The sequence below is a fragment of the Centrocercus urophasianus genome, unplaced genomic scaffold, assembly GCF_019232065.1.
Source record: "Centrocercus urophasianus isolate 14NV4802_14NV808 unplaced genomic scaffold, USGS_Curo_1.0 seq_505, whole genome shotgun sequence".
NCBI classification, from domain to species: Eukaryota; Metazoa; Chordata; class Aves; order Galliformes; family Phasianidae; genus Centrocercus; species Centrocercus urophasianus.
Window position 1 is genome coordinate 29,922 of NW_024885095.1, and position 16,359 is coordinate 46,280.

Genomic DNA, 16,359 nt, shown 5'->3' on the forward strand with positions numbered 1-16,359 from the left:
AAGAACAGCCTTGGGAAAGGGGATTACCATGGACTGCAAAGTTTAAATCCAGTGGGAAACCCTTTTCTGCAGGCAGAGCTCACACTCATTGCATTTTTGCTTCAGCTCTTGGAAGGACTGGGACCTGAAGTAAGCCATCCACTTTTTATGGACCTCAGGCTTTGGTGCTACATCGTTGTAGTGATTTCTGTACAGGGGTTTTGGGAGAGCAGGGATTAGAAGAAAGCCAGCATGCTGCAGGGCTTTGGGATCCCTTAGGGAACCCTGCATGGGACCTTTCTGCCCCAAAACTGAGATAGAAGGAAAGGGTCAGCTAAAAAGCCCCGCGGGCAGACCGATGTGACGTCACCACAAAAAAAAAAAAGGACTTGTCATTCAGAACAAACCCAGCAAGGCTGAAGCCCCTCGGGGTCACCTCGCCATCCCCAGCAGCTGCACCTGGTTGGGCTTTGATATCTCCAAGGATGAGGTCTGCACAGACTCCAGGACAATCCGTTTCCTGTGCTGATGCAAAGCCTTGGGACAAAGCAGAGCTTTGGCTTCCCCTGACCTCATGCATCCCTTTGGCTCTGCAGGCTCTGAGTGAGCTGTCGTGCTGCACTAAGGCAATTAATACCATTCTAATGCAATTTTCCCCTGCCAGCTGCCCACAGCCAGGGCGTGCTGAAGCTGCTCTGCTTGAGGCCTTGGCTGTGCATAGCAGAGCGAGAACAAAATCATCTGCAAAGCACCTTAATGCCTCCCTGCCCCTCTGCGAGCAGCGGGGTGCAGCATGCAGCCCTGGGTGGGCTTGTGAGCTGTGCTGCCCAGCTGTGGCCGGGCACAATCCAGGTGCTGGGAGCAGAGCAGTGGTAAGTGAGGCTTTGCAGCCTTGGCTGGAAACACAAACACCCTCCTCTGCATTTCTGTAATAGGGAAAACATCCTGGGAATGGGGCTCCCAGAGCAGCCCTCTGCCAGGGGTTTGGTCCTGGCTCCCGTGTGGCTGCTGGTGGCACGTGAGGTGAGTGGGATTCCTACAGAGGGGCTGCACAAATACCCATAGAGCAATAGCTGCAGTGCCATGTGCTGCGCAGTGAGGAGGGCATCTCCGGCCAGGGCAGCAGATGGCAGGGCCAAGCCCTGGGCACAGCAGAGCCAGGCATGCAGGGAAGGGAGGGATGCTTGCTGCAGGCTGGGAACGTGCCCTGCCAGTGCTTGCTCACAGCCACAGGTCTGATGGTTATTTACACTGCACGAAGCAGAAAGCCGAGCACAGTGACCCAGATGTGGCAGAGCAGTGCTATGCAGCAGGCAGAGGCTTTGCAGTTCCAGTGCACTTCAGGATCTGTGGTGTCACAGCACAATGGATGCAGACAGGCCCGGTCAGGTCTCAATGCTGCATGAGGGTCACACTGCCCAGCTGACACAGTGGGCAGCCTTGCTGCAAGCTTTGCTGCTCCTGCTGCCCACCACCTCTGCTCCCTTCCCACCCTTCTGCTGCAGGACCACAGGGCACTGCTCTCACCAACTCTTTCTCTGCATCCTGAAACTGAGAACAGAGGTGCGTGGAAGCCATTCCAGGGAACTTCTCTGCAGTGTTGCATCTGCCTGTGACATATTTTGGTGGCAAGTTGACTACCCAGGAGCAGATGTGGGTCAGGAGGAGCCTAAGGGTGTGGGCAGTGGGACAGTGCCCTGCTCACATGGGGTTGATGGCCCATATTTTTTCCCACTGGCATGCCTGGCTCTGATGCTAATGGGCTCTGACCAATCTGGGCCGATGCTCTCTGATCCTGGAGGTGCAGCAGCACGGGCTGGTGAGGCAGGGATGGTAGGGGTGGGCCGGCCATGAGCCTGCAGAGAGAGGGGTGCCCTGCTGCCTTGATGAGCCCCAGAGCCAGCCTGGAGCAGCACTCTGCCCTGCCATGGCCAGTGAGCATCGCCACAGTGCAGCCTCAGCTTTTGGGGTATGTCAGAGCAAAAGAAGGAGCCTTGGAGACACCCAGAAGCCCACTCCAGAAGTACACTGGCAGACAGAGTGGCCCAAAGGAGCTTGTTTGGGGTGCACGGTGTGGGGTGCAGCCATCGTACCAGCACGTGGCATGGAATTACACTGGCTTGGGAGGGAATAAAACCATGGGGAAGAATACTACAGATTTTGGCCAAAATTGGCAATGAGGGAGGGGAGAAGGGAGGGACAACAGTTACTTGGCAAACATGCTCAGCCCTCCACATGCAAATGTCCTCAGATGGCACCTGGTACAGGGGGGGATGGCAGAGTGCACAGTGTGGGACTCCCAGGGCCGGTGCTGCCCGCACTGAGCTGCCAAGATGTGTGTGCTGTCCATTAGCACTGCAGTTCTCAGCTTTTCCCACTGGATGAGCACTGAATTTCCAGGAAATAAAAGGAGCGGGGCTGGCATTGATCACTGCTTAGGAACTGTCCCAGCAGGGGGAAACGCCCTGCACCATGCAGGGACAGAACTCCAAGCTGTGGGGCTCCAACAGTGGCAATAGGAGATGCTGAGAGATGCTGGTGGGATGCTGTGAGGATGCTGGGGATCACAGGGGGATAGATCCAGAGAGTCTTAGAAGCATTTGGGTTGCAAAAAGCTTCCAACATCAAGTCCAACCATTAAGCTAGCACTGCTAGTGCACCACTAAACCATGTCCCCAGGCACCACATCTGCACACCTTCTAGATCCCTGCAGGGATCCCGAGGACTCAGCTATGTCCCCGGGCAGTCTGTTCCATCGCTTCACGACCCTCTCCACAAAGAAATGTTAGCTAATGCCCAACCTACACTGATGCAGTGTGAGGCCATTCCCTCTTGTCCTGTTGCTCGTTTCTTGGGAGCGGAAACCGACCCCACCTCGCCACAACCTCATGATGTCGTCGTAAGGAGCAATAAGGTGCCCCCCGAGCCTCCTTTTCTCCAGGTTAAGTTTCCGCAGTTCCCTCCGCCGCACGGAGGGAGATGCTGAGCACGGGGAGGTGCTGGCGATGCGGTGGGATGCTGTAGGAACGCCGCAGGGTTCCGCAGGGACACGAGGGGCAGCCTGGCCGGCTGAAATCCCCTCTCCCGGCCGATCCCTCCGGGACTACATTTCCCAGCTCCGCCGCGGCCGGGGCGGTGCGGCGCGGGGCGGGCAGCGCGGAGCGGGGGGCGCGGAGAGCGGCGGCGGGGCCCGCGCAGGCGGAGGGAGGCGCGGGGGCGGCGGGGCCCCTCTCGGCCCGGTTCGGCTCGGCTCGGCCCGGTGCGCGCCGGGCGGGGATGCGGGAGGGGCGCCGGGAGCGGTTCCCCTCTGCCCGCCCGCGGCCGCGTAAGGGGCGCCCGCGCCGCCGCCACCATGAAGAAGCAATTCAATCGCATGCGCCAGCTCGCCAACCAGACCGTGGGCAGGTAGGGACGGGGACGGGCCGTGCGCCCCGCCTGCACCTGCCCTGCACCTCCACCCGCACCCCTTGCTGCATACTTGCACCCCGCCCGCACCCTGCCTGCGCCTCACTTGCACCCTGCCCGCACCCCAGCTCCGGAGCACATCGCACCCCATCGCTCCCCTACCCCAACCCCAGCCCTCCATCACCCTCCGGTGTTCCCCCTGGCATCCCTGCATGCGGCCGCACCCATCCCTCGAGGGCTCCCCCCGGGCTGAAGCGCGGGGTTTTTGGGGCCGGCGTGGTGCGGGGTGGCACGCGTTGGGGTGCCTGTGGGGGTGTGTGGGTGCTGTGATGCTCTCCGGGCCGACGGCCAGACCCGCGGCTTTGCAGGAGGTTGTTGTGTAATTCCTGAGATTTTGCAGCGGTGGGGGGGGGTGGTGGTGGAAGGATTTATTGTTTTTTTTTCTTTCGCGACTCCAACACGGCACCAGGGCGGGTGGCACCGGCATTGGGGCAGGGCTGTGTGCGGGCACCCCATTACAGGGGGCTGCTCCTTGTGTCCTCTGTGGGGCTGCCACCGTGTTCCCATGGCTGTGCGCATATCCCTCCATCCCTCCGTGCAACCTTCCTTCTATCCCTGCATCCCTCCCTACATCCACTCCTCCATCCCTACATTCATCCCTGCATCCATCATCCCTCCATTCTCCTCCTTCCCGAGATGAGTGATAGGGACGAGTGGCAGCAGCTCTGTGCCTCATCCCACGGCGCTGTGCAGTCACACATCCCCACAGCACGGCCGCAGATGGCCGCAGTTCCCCACCGGCGCCGTGCAGCAGGAGCACGGGGATGGATGGAGGGGGCTGCGCCGGGCTCGGTTCCTTCAAGAGGAGCAGGGACTGGGCTGGAGGAACACAGCTGCTGCCAGCACCTTGTGTGTCCCACGCGTCAGCCTTCAAAATGGGGTCACCGCCAGCCCCAGAGCCCTCCTGCCTCGCTGCTGGGCTGGGGGCGGGCGCAGCGCTCCGGGTAACGGCCGTTTGGGAGATGCTCGTGGCAGGTGGCGCAGACAGGAGCATGAATTTGCAGCTCGGAGCGTTGCAGGGCGGTTTGTGCTCTGCTCTCCAGGATGGGGACCGACCAGGGGGAAGCTCTGCTCCGTAGGGCTCACACGCAGCAGTCAGCCTGTCGCCCACGTTTGCAATATTCCCGCTCGCGCACAGGCTTTTCAGCAGGCAAATAAATAAGTAATCCTTTGCCGTGCTCTGCTGCAGCACTGTCTTGTGACCGGCTGGGTCTGTGGGTGCGGGGCTGACATCCCTGCACTGCTGCCACCCTGGGGATGGGTGCTGGAGGGTCCATGCTGCAGATGGACGCCATCCCTCAAGTTGCTGAGAGCAGTGGGGATGCTGAGGGCAGTTTGCTCTGTGCCACGAAGATGGGAGGAGTGCTGATCCCACTCCTCCCGGCAAGCCCTGTGGATGTAGTTGCCTTCTCCCCAAGTGAGTGTGAACTAGGGCTGGGGGCAGGGGATAAAAGCTGCCATCCCCAGCCCCGTGCTCCTGCCATGGGGTGTGCCTGGGAGGCAGCTGGGTGCTGTGCCCCTCTTTAAGGACATCGCTGCCATGGCTTGTGCTAGGCTTGCAGCTGATGGTCCGATCCATCCTGCCACTCCCACACTTGTCCCTGTTATTACTTTACCTAGCCAGCACCTGAGCTGTGCACCTGTATTAAAATCATGTTTTGAACAGTGCTGTAACTCGGGGAAACCCCTTTGGCTCCCCGTTCCAGGAAGCAGCAGCACCCAGAGGAGCAGCACTGCCCCTTCCCCACACAGCTGCCCTTTCCTCAGCACCTCGAGCTTTGGATGGGGGCCAAAGGCTGCGCTGCGCCGTTTACTCCTTTTGTTTACCACGATAGAAAAAGGGGAAGGGCAAGGAGAGAGGGCAGAAGTGAGGAAGGAAATGGCCACTTGGCACAGCACTGTCCCACTCCGCCATCCTCTCCTGTTGTCCTCTGCTGCCTCCCCTCCTGCTCCACTGCACCTTCCTGGTCTCAAGGCTGGCTCTGTCCCTGCTGCCCCTCACAGCCCTTTTCCCAGCCCTCTTATAAAAACAAACACACAGGGCTGTGAGAATCCTGGTTTTGTTTAAAGGAGGTGGAGAATCAGAGGTGCTCATCCCTGGGACGAACTTGGTGCCCAGCCTGGAGCATCACCCAGCATGGATGTGGCTGGTCTGTAGGGGATGTAATACATATCTCCATGGGGTGAAAAGAGGGAAGAGAGATCAGTGAGTGGCTGTGATGCTCGCTGAGTGTTCCTGCTTTATTCCTGTGCTTCCCCATTCCATGTGTGGGGCTGCCAAGGCCATGGGGAGTGGCTGTGATGCTGCTCCTGCACCCGCAGCACCCGCCAGGTTTCCAGAACTGTCTGAGTGCCGATTTCTCTCTGTCAGGAAGGGAACGGGCAGCAGCAGCCTCATGCAAAGTGACACTCCTGGGTGCCTGAAGGCACAGCAGGCAGCTGGGAATGCAGTCGTGGAGGGAGGGAAGCGGGGGGACGTGTCCTCGTTGGGGTTGTTTTGGAATGGCGTTGGGGGGCAGCAAGCTCTGTTCCTGGGCAGAGCCTTTTCCTCAAGCATCGGGATGCCTACGCTTCAAGCTACAGGCTTTAAATAGAGAGGCTTTTTTCTGCATGCAGCCTTGCAAGAAGGAAGGATGGAGGGAGTGAGGACGAGCTGCATCACCAAGGATTTTCCGATGGGGTTTGCAGCAGGGCTCGGCGTGCTGTGTGTTGTGGGGTGCAGCTTACTGTCAACCTGCAGCCCCTCATCCCACTGCCCACCCCAGGCAGACCCTGGGCTCACTGGGCTCGGGGAGCAGAGATGTGGTGGCAGCGGATGCAGGCAGCCAGCCGGGTATTTTTATCCTCCTCAGCCGACAGCGCTGGCGAATGGAGCAATGAAATATTAATGGAGCAGTCTGAATGTTTTGTCCCCAAATTGCACATAAATCACCGTCGCTCCTCCCGGCTCCCCGAACCTGCAGGGATTTGCCAAATCCATGTGCTGGGGTGGGGGCAGGAGATGCACGCAGGGTCTGGCCCTGGTTCTGCGTGGTCCTGGCAGCAGCTCTGCACGCAGGGCTGTGCCTTAATTAAAGCCTCCTTCTGACTCATTCCCCATCAGCAGAGTCAAGCAGTGCCCTGGGTTACCCGAGCTGCACGCTGAACCGTGCGTGGCAAAACCTCACCCAGGGGTGCCGGCACCCAGGGCTGCAGGTGGAGCTGCTGGAGGCAGGTGTGGAGCTGCTCAACCCTGCCCTCCTTCCTGTCCTTGGGAACCTGTCCTTGGCACTGCAGGCTGTCCGTGGGATGCAATGCAGCCCCCGCAGCTGACAGACCCGTATCCCAGCTGCACGGACTCTGGGGGATGGTTTTCCCATTTAGGGAGAATATTGCAGCAAAATGCTGAATGGGGTTTGAAATGGCCAAAATACGAGGCTGTGCTTCTTGTGTTGGTTGGTTGGTTCATCCCCAGAGCTCACTCTGTGGTGAAGCATAGCTGTATAGTGATGCCCATACATGGAGGCATCGTGGCAGGATCTGGAGCGCTCCTCCACCCCTCCCAGTGCCACAGCAGCAGGGCTCAGCCCCGGGGAAGACATCTCACCCCGGTTTGGGAGCATGTTGTGATGTGGAAGCCTGGATTCTGCCTGCTGGCGCTGGGATGAGATGCTCAGGGGAATCAGACAGCTCGCTGCAGCTCCTGGCTCAGTGCACAATTTTGTCTTGGAAGATTATGGCATGTTTATCACTAAATCAAATTAATTTGCTCGATAGGTGTTGATTTCCGGTGGCAACAATTAGTTTTCACAGAAGCCAACGCCAAGCAAATTGTAGCTGCATCCCCCGCTCGTTTGCTTCCAACTCCATGTACTAATTGTCCCCTTTCTCCCAGATGCTCGCAGCGACCCAAGAGTCTGCATGGTGACCGAGGCTGAGAATTGCCTGGATTTGTGCTGAGAAAAACAGCTCTGGGGTGGGAGTGTGGAGGGGAAGGGGAGGAGCGTGCTCTGTGCCTGGCGGAAAGATGGGAGAGCACGGAGCTGCTAATCCCCCCTGCCCAGCACAGTGCATAGTCTGGGCTCTGGGGGGGCTGGGGGCATTCCTGGGGCACGGGGTTCATCTGCAAGAAGCAACGCTGCTGCCAGACTGCTTTCCCAATGGGTTCCTTTGGATGTGAGCAAGTTTTTGTAGGGCAGCGTTATTGGAGGCACCCGTGGGGGACAGTAAAGCCAGCACGCAGCAGGAAGGAGGCACAGCAGCCCTTCCAAATCCGTGTTCATTATAGGCTGAGGTGCTGGAAACATCACGGGTAGAATGGGATTTTTCCGGCTCAGAGCTGCAATACAATCTGATGTCAGTGGAGTAAGATGATGTGATTTATTTTTTTCCTTATAGTCTTTACGTGTGAAAAAGCAATCTGGAACGGCTCGTTCCGGGCTGATGTGCGTTTGGAGATGCTGCTTGGTTCTCACACCCCTGGGTGTCATCTCCAGATTCTGGAGCGCTGCCGGGGGGAGCAAACAGGGATGAGATGAATCAATTCTGGGTTTTTCTCAGTGTTCTGGAACAGAAACAGGAACCTTCAGACAGAGGAGGAGGAAAAGGACTCTCAGCCTTCTTTTCTCCCCCTTCTGCACAGCCAGGCTGTTTGCTGGTGGGCTCCCAACCCAGGCAGAGCCCTGTGGTCAGGCAGGATGTGGGTGCTGGGCCCGGTGTTATGGGCATGGAGGTTTTCTTGTGCTGCAAGTGCTTGAAAGCAGAACAAGGCCAGATTTTGTTAGCCCATGTGCAGTGTTGTTTTCTGCTTCCTGCACATGCATTACAGCCTAGCACGTGGCGTTTTGTGACGGCTGGGAGAGATCTGCTGGAGCTGGACAGCCCCAGGCAAAGTGCAAACCCACTGTTTGGTTGTCCAGAAAAGGAGAAAGCACATAAAAAGTGTTGCTTTTTTTGGAGCATTTTCTGAATGGTGATGGCTGTTTGTATGGACGTGAGTGAGGAGCAAATTGCTCAGTGCACCTGGGGCTGAAGTGGGCATGGAGGAGGTGGCAGCCATGCTTTGCTCCCAGAGCTGTGAATGGGTGAATGTGCACGATGCTCTCATGTCTCTCTGCTCTCTCCTTCCTCTCCATGGAAGTAGAATAGAGCACCATGTCTGCTCTATCTGCTTCTGTACAGCAGGTACATGATGCTGAATGTGTTCTGCTCCTGGTGCCTGGGGTGGGGAGCACCGTGTGGGTGCTGTGTGTGGGTTTGCCCTCTGTTGCCTTTGGGTTTTTGCTGCTTTCTCTCATATTCGGGATAATTTTGTACAATTTCCATCTCTGCCCAAAAGAACTGAAGGTGATCTGCAGGAGATGAGTAAAATCTGAGCAGCTCTTGCTTTTGTTTTGTTTTGTTTTTTAAATGCAAGGGATCCAAAGCGACCGCCTTCCCCAGTGGCTCATTTCTCACCTGCCCTTATGGCTGGGCATAAAAATCTTTGCTTTTCTACACGGCTGCCTTCATCCATCTCCACACCTGGGCACAGGTGTTTGCACAGTGCCTTGAAGGTGCTTAAATAATGCAAGGCATGGATGACCGAAGGGATTTCACTCTGGAAGGCAGAGTGACAGCTCCCTGAAAGGGTTTGGGAGTCCCAGAGGAGCATCCGGACCCCTGGGGCCGTACCCCCAGCAGCTGAAGAGCTGATCCATTGCTTTCCAAATACAGGAGATCGCAGTGCGTGCATCTAAATCCAATTTTTTAATGGAACCAGATGGGCTCTCTGTGCCTCTTTCAAATAAACTGCCTTAAATTGGACACTGTGACAAGTTTCGTATGCAAGCCAGATTTAGCACCGTTAATTCACATTTCCAGAAAGGCTTTGAACTCAGCGTGCTCACCAACGACCTCACAGACATCCCTGCCCTGCTGGGAGCTGTGCTGCTGCCACAGCCTTTCAGCTTTTTTTCCATTATTCTTCACTGCACTGGCACAGGTTGCCCAAGGAGGCTGTGGATGCCCCATCCCTGCAGGCATTCAAGGCCAGGCTGGATGTGGCTCTGGGCAGCCTGGGCTGCTGGTTGGTGACCTGCACACAGCAGGGGATTGGAACTGGATGAGCACTGTGGTCCTTTTCAACCCAGGCCGTTCTATGATTCTATCATTCTATGATTCACTTCTACTTTCACATTCTTCCTTTCCTCATTCTTGCTCTCTGTTTCCACCTTTTCAGTGCTTCACCTCTGCAGCTCGGTCTCTCACTGCTGAGAAAACAGTCTCAGATATTGGAAGGCAAGGAGAGCTGGGGCAGTTTGGGTGCTGTTAGGAAGGAGGTCAGAGGATGTGGCTGTGCTGCAGCCTCATGTTAACCAGTGCTGAACATGGAGAGCATAACTGACCTTTGCATTTTAGCTCAGTTCCACACTCTGTCCAAGCGCATCATGGCACAGATTGGTTTTTAAAGAAGTAATGATTTACCAATGCTGTAAAAAGCCCCTCAGGTTATGAACACGCGTTACACCGTGCCATGGTGTAACTGTTCCCTTATCACCCAGCAGTGCAGCATCAGTGCATGCAGGGGCTGCTGGGTCTGCGGGTAAGTTGTGCACATCTGCCTCTCTGCAGCAAAAACAGCCCCATCCCCAGGGGAGCTCAGCACTGCACCGGGGCTGGGCACACTGCCCCATCTGGAGCAGAGGGGGACAGTCCCCTCCCCTCAGGACTTCACACTGTCCCATCACCAACCTCTAATTTTCAACCTTTTCCTGCAGGGCTGAGAAGACAGAGGTGCTGAGCGAAGATCTCCTGCAGGTGAAGTGCTGCTGCCTGGCTCTGGGTGTGGGACGTGGCTGTATCGGCTTTGGGTGCAGTTCTTGGCTGTGGCTGTCCTTGGGGGGGGGTCACGCCTGGGGAGAGAGATGCTGGGGGACAGTGGCACTGTGTGGGTTGGTTGTTCTCCCAGATGATCCTCCAGATGTTGTGCTTCCTGCTTCACTGCTCGTTCCCCCTCCACCCCCCCACCTCGATGCTCCCGGCTTTGTTCTTGGGCAGATCGTGTTTGCTGATGCTCAGTGACTCATCTCACTGAGCTTTGGGATCAACTTCCCAGCTCAGCCAAGGCCGTGGCAAACCGGGCAGCTCTCCGCCCCAGGTGTGGGGAGGTCCACCAGTTTGGATCAAGCGAAGTCCTCCTTGGGAGAGAAGCCCTCAGCCAAACTCCCTTTGGTTGGAAGAGCCCCACAGGACGGGACAGGGCGGTGACGGCCACCTCTGTGCCCACAGGTGGAGAAGCGTCTGGAGCTGGTGAAGCAGGTGTCCCACAGCACCCACAAGAAGCTGACGGCGTGCCTGCAAGGCCAGCAGGGCGTGGATGCCGACAAGCGCTCGGTGAGCTCTGCAGGCGGGTGCACGTGTCTGTGCCGTGCCCGAGGCGCGGGCTGCCTGCGGTGCGCAGGGTCTGACGGCGCCGCGCTCCCTTTGCAGAAGAAGCTGCCGCTGACGACGCTGGCGCAGTGCCTGACGGAGGGCTCGGCCGTGCTGGGCGATGACTCCCTGCTGGGGTAAGAGGTGCTGGCGTCGCCGTGTCCCCGTGGCACTGCTGTCCCCAGCCCACCCCTGCCCCAGCCGTGCGTGCCTTGCAGGAAGATGCTGCGGCTGTGCGGGGAGGCGGAGGACAAGCTGGCGCAGGAGCTCATCCAATTCGAGCTGCAGGTGGAGAGGGACGTCATCGAGCCGCTCTTCGTGCTGGCTGAGGTGGGCATGGCTGGCTGTCCCCGCTGTGGGCTCTCCTGTCCTTGTGCTGCTCTTTTCTGCTTTCCTGAAGGCAGAGGCGTGTGCGTTTGTATTGCTGAAACGCGTTTCCAAGCATGGTTGTTGTTTGGAGATTTTTTTTCCTCCTGATGCCAACTCTCTGGGTTTTTTTCCTTTTTATTTTTGCAAATGCTCTTTCCCCCCCCCCCCCCCCTCTTTTATGTCTTGTGAAATGCCATGGGCTCCATTCTGATTTCATCTTCCCTCAACTTTATGGAGCTGACACCAGGAGAGGCGAGCAGGGCCAGGCTGAGCTCTGGGGCTTTCGGGCATTGCAAAGCCCTTGGCACTCACTGTTGGTGCATGACAAGACTTGCTGCTGTGCTGGCACATGCTGGCAGCCTTTTTCTGCCGTCAGCCGGCCTTCCTGGCACAGGAGGCCCCACTGACCAAAGGATGCTTCTTTTAGGGATGGGGATTTTGCACGTGTGTTAGGATCGAGGGGCTTTGTACACCACAGAGGAGGGGTTGTTTGCACTGCCTTTCTAATGCTGCAGTGATTCCATGTTTTTTTTTCTCCTCCTCCACCCGTGTGTTGCTGCAGGTGGAAATCCCAAATATCCAGAAGCAGAGGAAGCACTTAGCGAAGCTGGTGCTGGACATGGACTCCTCGAGGACGAGGTGGGAACCGTGGCTGAGCTGGCTGCAGGGCCAGCATCACTCCTTGTGTGGGGCTTCTCCAGTGCTGCCCTGGCCAAGGGCCAGCAGCCTTGGGAGATCACAGCTGTGCCTCTGTGTGCCTTGAAGTCAGGCTCTGCAATGAGCCAATATTTCTGCTCTTCTCCTTCCATGCACGCTGCAGAGGAGATGTTTTTTCTGGCCCAAGTCTTTATTTTTACCTCTTCTCTCTGTCTGGCTGAATTGTTGCATGGAGGCACAGAGTTGGTTGCGTCTACTGCTGTAGAGCAGTGCTGGAGTGGCAGAGCTCTGCTGGGGCTGTGGGATGTCCTCTGGTGTCACCCCATGTTCTGGGTGATGCTGTGGTGGGGCCTGGGGGCTGCAGATGGGGCTGTTCCTGAGGCAGTTTGCAAATACCTGGAAAACTGCTGAGTTTGCCCATTCCTGCACAAGGAGACAAGTGCAGGGGTGTCTGCAGGGCAGGGGCATCAATGCCCCTTTGCTGCCCCATTACTTCCCTTTCTCATCCCACCTGCCTGAGGCTCCTTCTGGAAATGATTGCTGAATTGAAGCTGGAGATATTTGTGTCTGGGATTAGCGCATGCATTCAGCACAGGCTGAGACCCTCACCATGGTGCTCAGCCCTGGGGACCACTGTGGTCTGGCAGAGGGTCCTGAGGCTGCCCTCAAGCTCTGTGTGTCCCCTGTGTCCCACTGACACGGCCCTGTGTCTACAGGTGGCAGCAGTCTGCAAAGTCCTCGGGGCTGTCGAGCAACCTGCAGCCGTCGGGTGCCAAAGCCGATGCTCTCAGGGAGGAGATGGAGGAGGCAGCGAACAGAGTGGAGATTTGCAGGGTACTGCTGGCCAGGGCTTGGGATGGGGTCAGCCTGGGTTGTGACAGAAGTGTGGGGGGAAGGGTGCAGTGTTGGGGCACTGTGCTTTGGGGAAACCTGCTCCACACGCAGCCAGGGCTGCAGCATCCTCTTGCAGCCCAGTGGGAAGCCTGCAGTGAATCACCCCACTGCCTCTGCTGAACCCATTGACCACCAGAAACCCCTCCCCTTGCTGGTCCCCTGTCCAGAGCAGCCCTGTCACAGCCCTGACCCTCTTCCTGCGCTCACTGGACACTGTAGGGTGTTTGTGCCACCCTCAAAAGTAGGTGCCATCCCAGATCTGGGTGATGCTTGCCAGCTGTGGTTCCTCTGTCACCTGCATCCCATGGACTTCAGCAGTCTGAAAGCGTCCCCAGGGGCCAGGGAGCTCCTCACTGCTTACACTGAGCTCTGTGGGGATAGGTTGCCCCTAACAGAACACGGCCAGTACTGTAGTGGCCTCAGAAATCTGCTCCATCCCCATGCTGATTGTGTTCCTGCGTGGAGCCAGGAGCTGGGCTTGATCCTTGTGGGTCCCTTCCAACTCAGGATGTTCTGTGGTTCAATGAAGGAGCTGCACAGTGTATTGAGAAGGCACAAGGGCAGGGGTCTTTGCAAACACCAAAGTATAGGAGGATGAAGTGCAGCACAAGGCATAGTCAAGTGATGCTGCTGGTTGTGTGGTATCTGGGCACACCTCTGCGCTGCGGATGCAGGGAGGGAGCCTGGGGTCAGTGCTCACGTTGTCACCCACGGGCAGCGATGGCCATCATGGTGCTTGGTGTGAGCTCCTGCCTCCGTGCTCCCACAGGACCAGCTCTCGGCTGACATGTACAGTTTCGTGGCCAAAGAAATAGACTATGCAAACTACTTCCAAACGGTGAGCACTGCGCTGGTCCCCCCATCCCGCTGTGCTCTGCAGCTGCCCTACCCCGTGCCCTTGCCGTGGCGGTGACATTGGGTGCAGTCTGTGCCATCTCTCCGCAGCTGATCGAGGTGCAAGCTGAGTACCACAGGAAGTCACTGGCACTTTTGCAGAGCGTGCTGCCTCAGATCAAGGCCCAGCAGGGTGAGTGCATGCAGGGCTCAAGGCAAGTGGTGAGCTGGGGGTGCAGAGCCCATCACCTCGCCTTGCAGGGTGGCTTTGCAAGGAGGCTGAGGCATCAGCCCGCAGTGTGGCATGATGCAGCTGTGATCCCCCTTGTCCCTGAGCTGGGGGAATGTCCCCATCCCATGGGGTCACCTCACTGTCGCCCCTGCAGCCACCCAGGTCTGGGTAGGGAGTGACCTTTGTGTTCTTCCCTCTCGATCCTATGCATTAGGATCAGGAAATGTGATTGCATTTTGCATGGATTTCACCTTTACAAGACACTTTTGAATTGGCTGGGCTGAAAGCTCAGGGTTGTGGTGTTGCAACAACACTTCAGTACTTGCTGAACACCTGAGCTGAAGCCCAGGGCGAGGGTGAGGAGGACGCAGGGTGCGACCTGTCAGCCCTGTGCCCTCACAGAAGCGTGGATGGAGAAGCCATCCTTTGGGAAGCCACTGGAGGAGCACCTGGCTGTCAGCGGGCGCGAGATCGCCTTCCCAGTGGAGGCCTGTGTCACCATGCTGCTGGAGTGTGGCATGCAGGAGGAGGTGGGTGCCGTGGGGACGGCCTGGCTGCATCCCGTGCAGGGGGATGAGTGGCCAGGGGAGATCTGGGGGTTTTCCCCCGGCACCGACGCTGTCCCGTGTGCTGTGCCAAGGGCCTGTTCCGTGTGGCTCCCTCTGCCTCCAAGCTGAAGAAGCTGAAGGCTGCCCTGGACTGCTGCGTGGTGGACGTGCAGGAGTACTCAGCTGACCCGCATGCCATTGCAGGTGAGGATTGTGGGGGCTGTTGGCTGGGGGGTGCCTCAGTTCCCAAAGGGTGCTGCTCTGCACCCAGGGACTGCTTTCAAGCCCAAATCTCACTGGGTGCATGTGCCTCAAGTGACCCCAGTTTCCCTCCCCATGTGGCTGTGCCGAGCAGGAGATGCTCTGCAGGATGGACATGCATGGAGTTTACAGTCTTATCTCTGCTGCTTCTGTGGTGGTGCGGGATGCTCCCTCCATGCAGAGCCCATCCTGCTGTGCTATGTTACCCCGTAGTTTGGTTTAAATGCAAATGAGCTTTTCCCTTCCCTGCTGCGCTGCAAAATGTGGGCTCTGGTTCCTATCAGGGAAGGCACCGAGGGCCTTCATGGGGCTGTGCTGAGCTGGAGGGCATGCCCACAGCTCTAGGGTGCCCACAGCACAAGGCAGTGCTGGGCATGTGCCTGGCAAAAAGGAGACAGGGGCTGGGGGAGGTACAAGTGAGAGGGGGAAGCTACGAGGGGAGAGGTGGGGTGAAAATTCAGAGGGTGCTGGATTTCAAGGAGCCTCCATGAAACCTAATGTGCTGCAGGAGCACTCAAGTCCTACCTGCGCGAGCTGCCAGAGCCACTGATGACATTCGAGCTGTACGAGGAGTGGATCCAGGCCTCCAAGTGAGTCCAGAACGGGAAGTGGTCTTGGGACTGAATTTCAGGAGGGTCCAAACAAGCAGATTTTTGACCCATGGCAGTTCCCCCTGGGGTGAGGGTGCTGAGCACAAGGGCTTTTAGCCCATGTGCAGAGTCTGCTGGCACTCCTGTGCATCCATCTGGGCACTTTCCTTGACTTATTTCTGACCCAGTGGCCAATGTTAGTGTCCAGGGGCTCTTAGTGATGTTCCTTGGGCATGCCATGCCTAAGCAGCAAGGATGGCCTTGGTGTAGATGTATATGTAGATGCTCATCTATACAGTGGCTGGGTAAAGGAATGAGTGCCCTGACACGAAACATAGTGGGTTGGTGTTTCACGGACTTGGGGACACACAGCTCTTCCCCTCTCATAGCATCCCAGAGCAGGAGAAGAGGCTGCAGGCCTTATGGAATGCTTGCGAGAAGCTGCCCAAGGCCAACTACAACAACATCAGGTGAGCGTGGGGTGGTGAGGGGCTGTGCTGGGGCTGCAGAGGGCACGTCCCACCTCACCGTGCCTGCGCTCACCCCTCCAGGTACCTGATCAAATTCCTGGCCAAGTTGACTGAGTACCAGGACATGAACAAAATGACGCCGAGCAACGTGGCCATCGTGCTGGGTCCCAACCTTCTGTGGCCACAGGCAGAAGGGTAGCGTATGGCCATGGGCTTGCGTGATACAAGGGTGCAAAGGGGTGATGGGGGTAAAGCCATAGCTCTGGGCCGTGGGTGTGGGGCCAGAAGGTTTGTTCCTACAATGTGGGAGCAGCTCCTGCACTCCAGGAGGTGCTGCAGAGCAGAAGGTGGTAGAGCCAAGGGATGGGGGGCTGCAGATCTCAGCAGGGAGCGGGGTTGGGGCATGGTGAGATGGCAAGCCATCGAGCTGCTTGCTGCCTGCTGTGTTGCAGGAATATCACGGAGATGATGACGACCGTCTCCCTGCAGATTGTGGGCATCATTGAGCCACTCATCCAGCATGCTGACTGGTTCTTTCCTGGAGGTGAGCTGGGCCCCATGCTGCTTTGGGATGGGGTGGGATACAGTGAGATGGAATGGGATGGATGGGAAGGGATGGGATGGGATGCAGTGAAATGGGATGGAGTGAGATGGAATGGGATGGATGGGAT

The 16,359-nt window shown here is 57.6% G+C and overlaps 1 protein-coding gene across 1 annotated transcript; it reads left to right on the plus strand.

Annotated features, from left to right (window-relative positions):
• Nucleotides 1–3,306: 3,306 nt before the first annotated feature.
• ARHGAP44 (Rho GTPase activating protein 44) lies at nt 3,307–16,232 on the plus strand (the record flags this gene model as incomplete). Its single annotated transcript, XM_042835304.1, has 15 exons — nt 3,307–3,384; nt 10,182–10,221; nt 10,693–10,797; nt 10,894–10,970; nt 11,052–11,163; nt 11,765–11,841; nt 12,576–12,693; nt 13,523–13,591; nt 13,699–13,780; nt 14,222–14,349; nt 14,460–14,571; nt 15,137–15,218; nt 15,608–15,688; nt 15,770–15,883; nt 16,141–16,232. Coding segments are annotated over exons 1-15 (1,342 nt in total), but the record flags the coding sequence as incomplete, so codon positions are not given.
• Nucleotides 16,233–16,359: the final 127 nt, after the last annotated feature.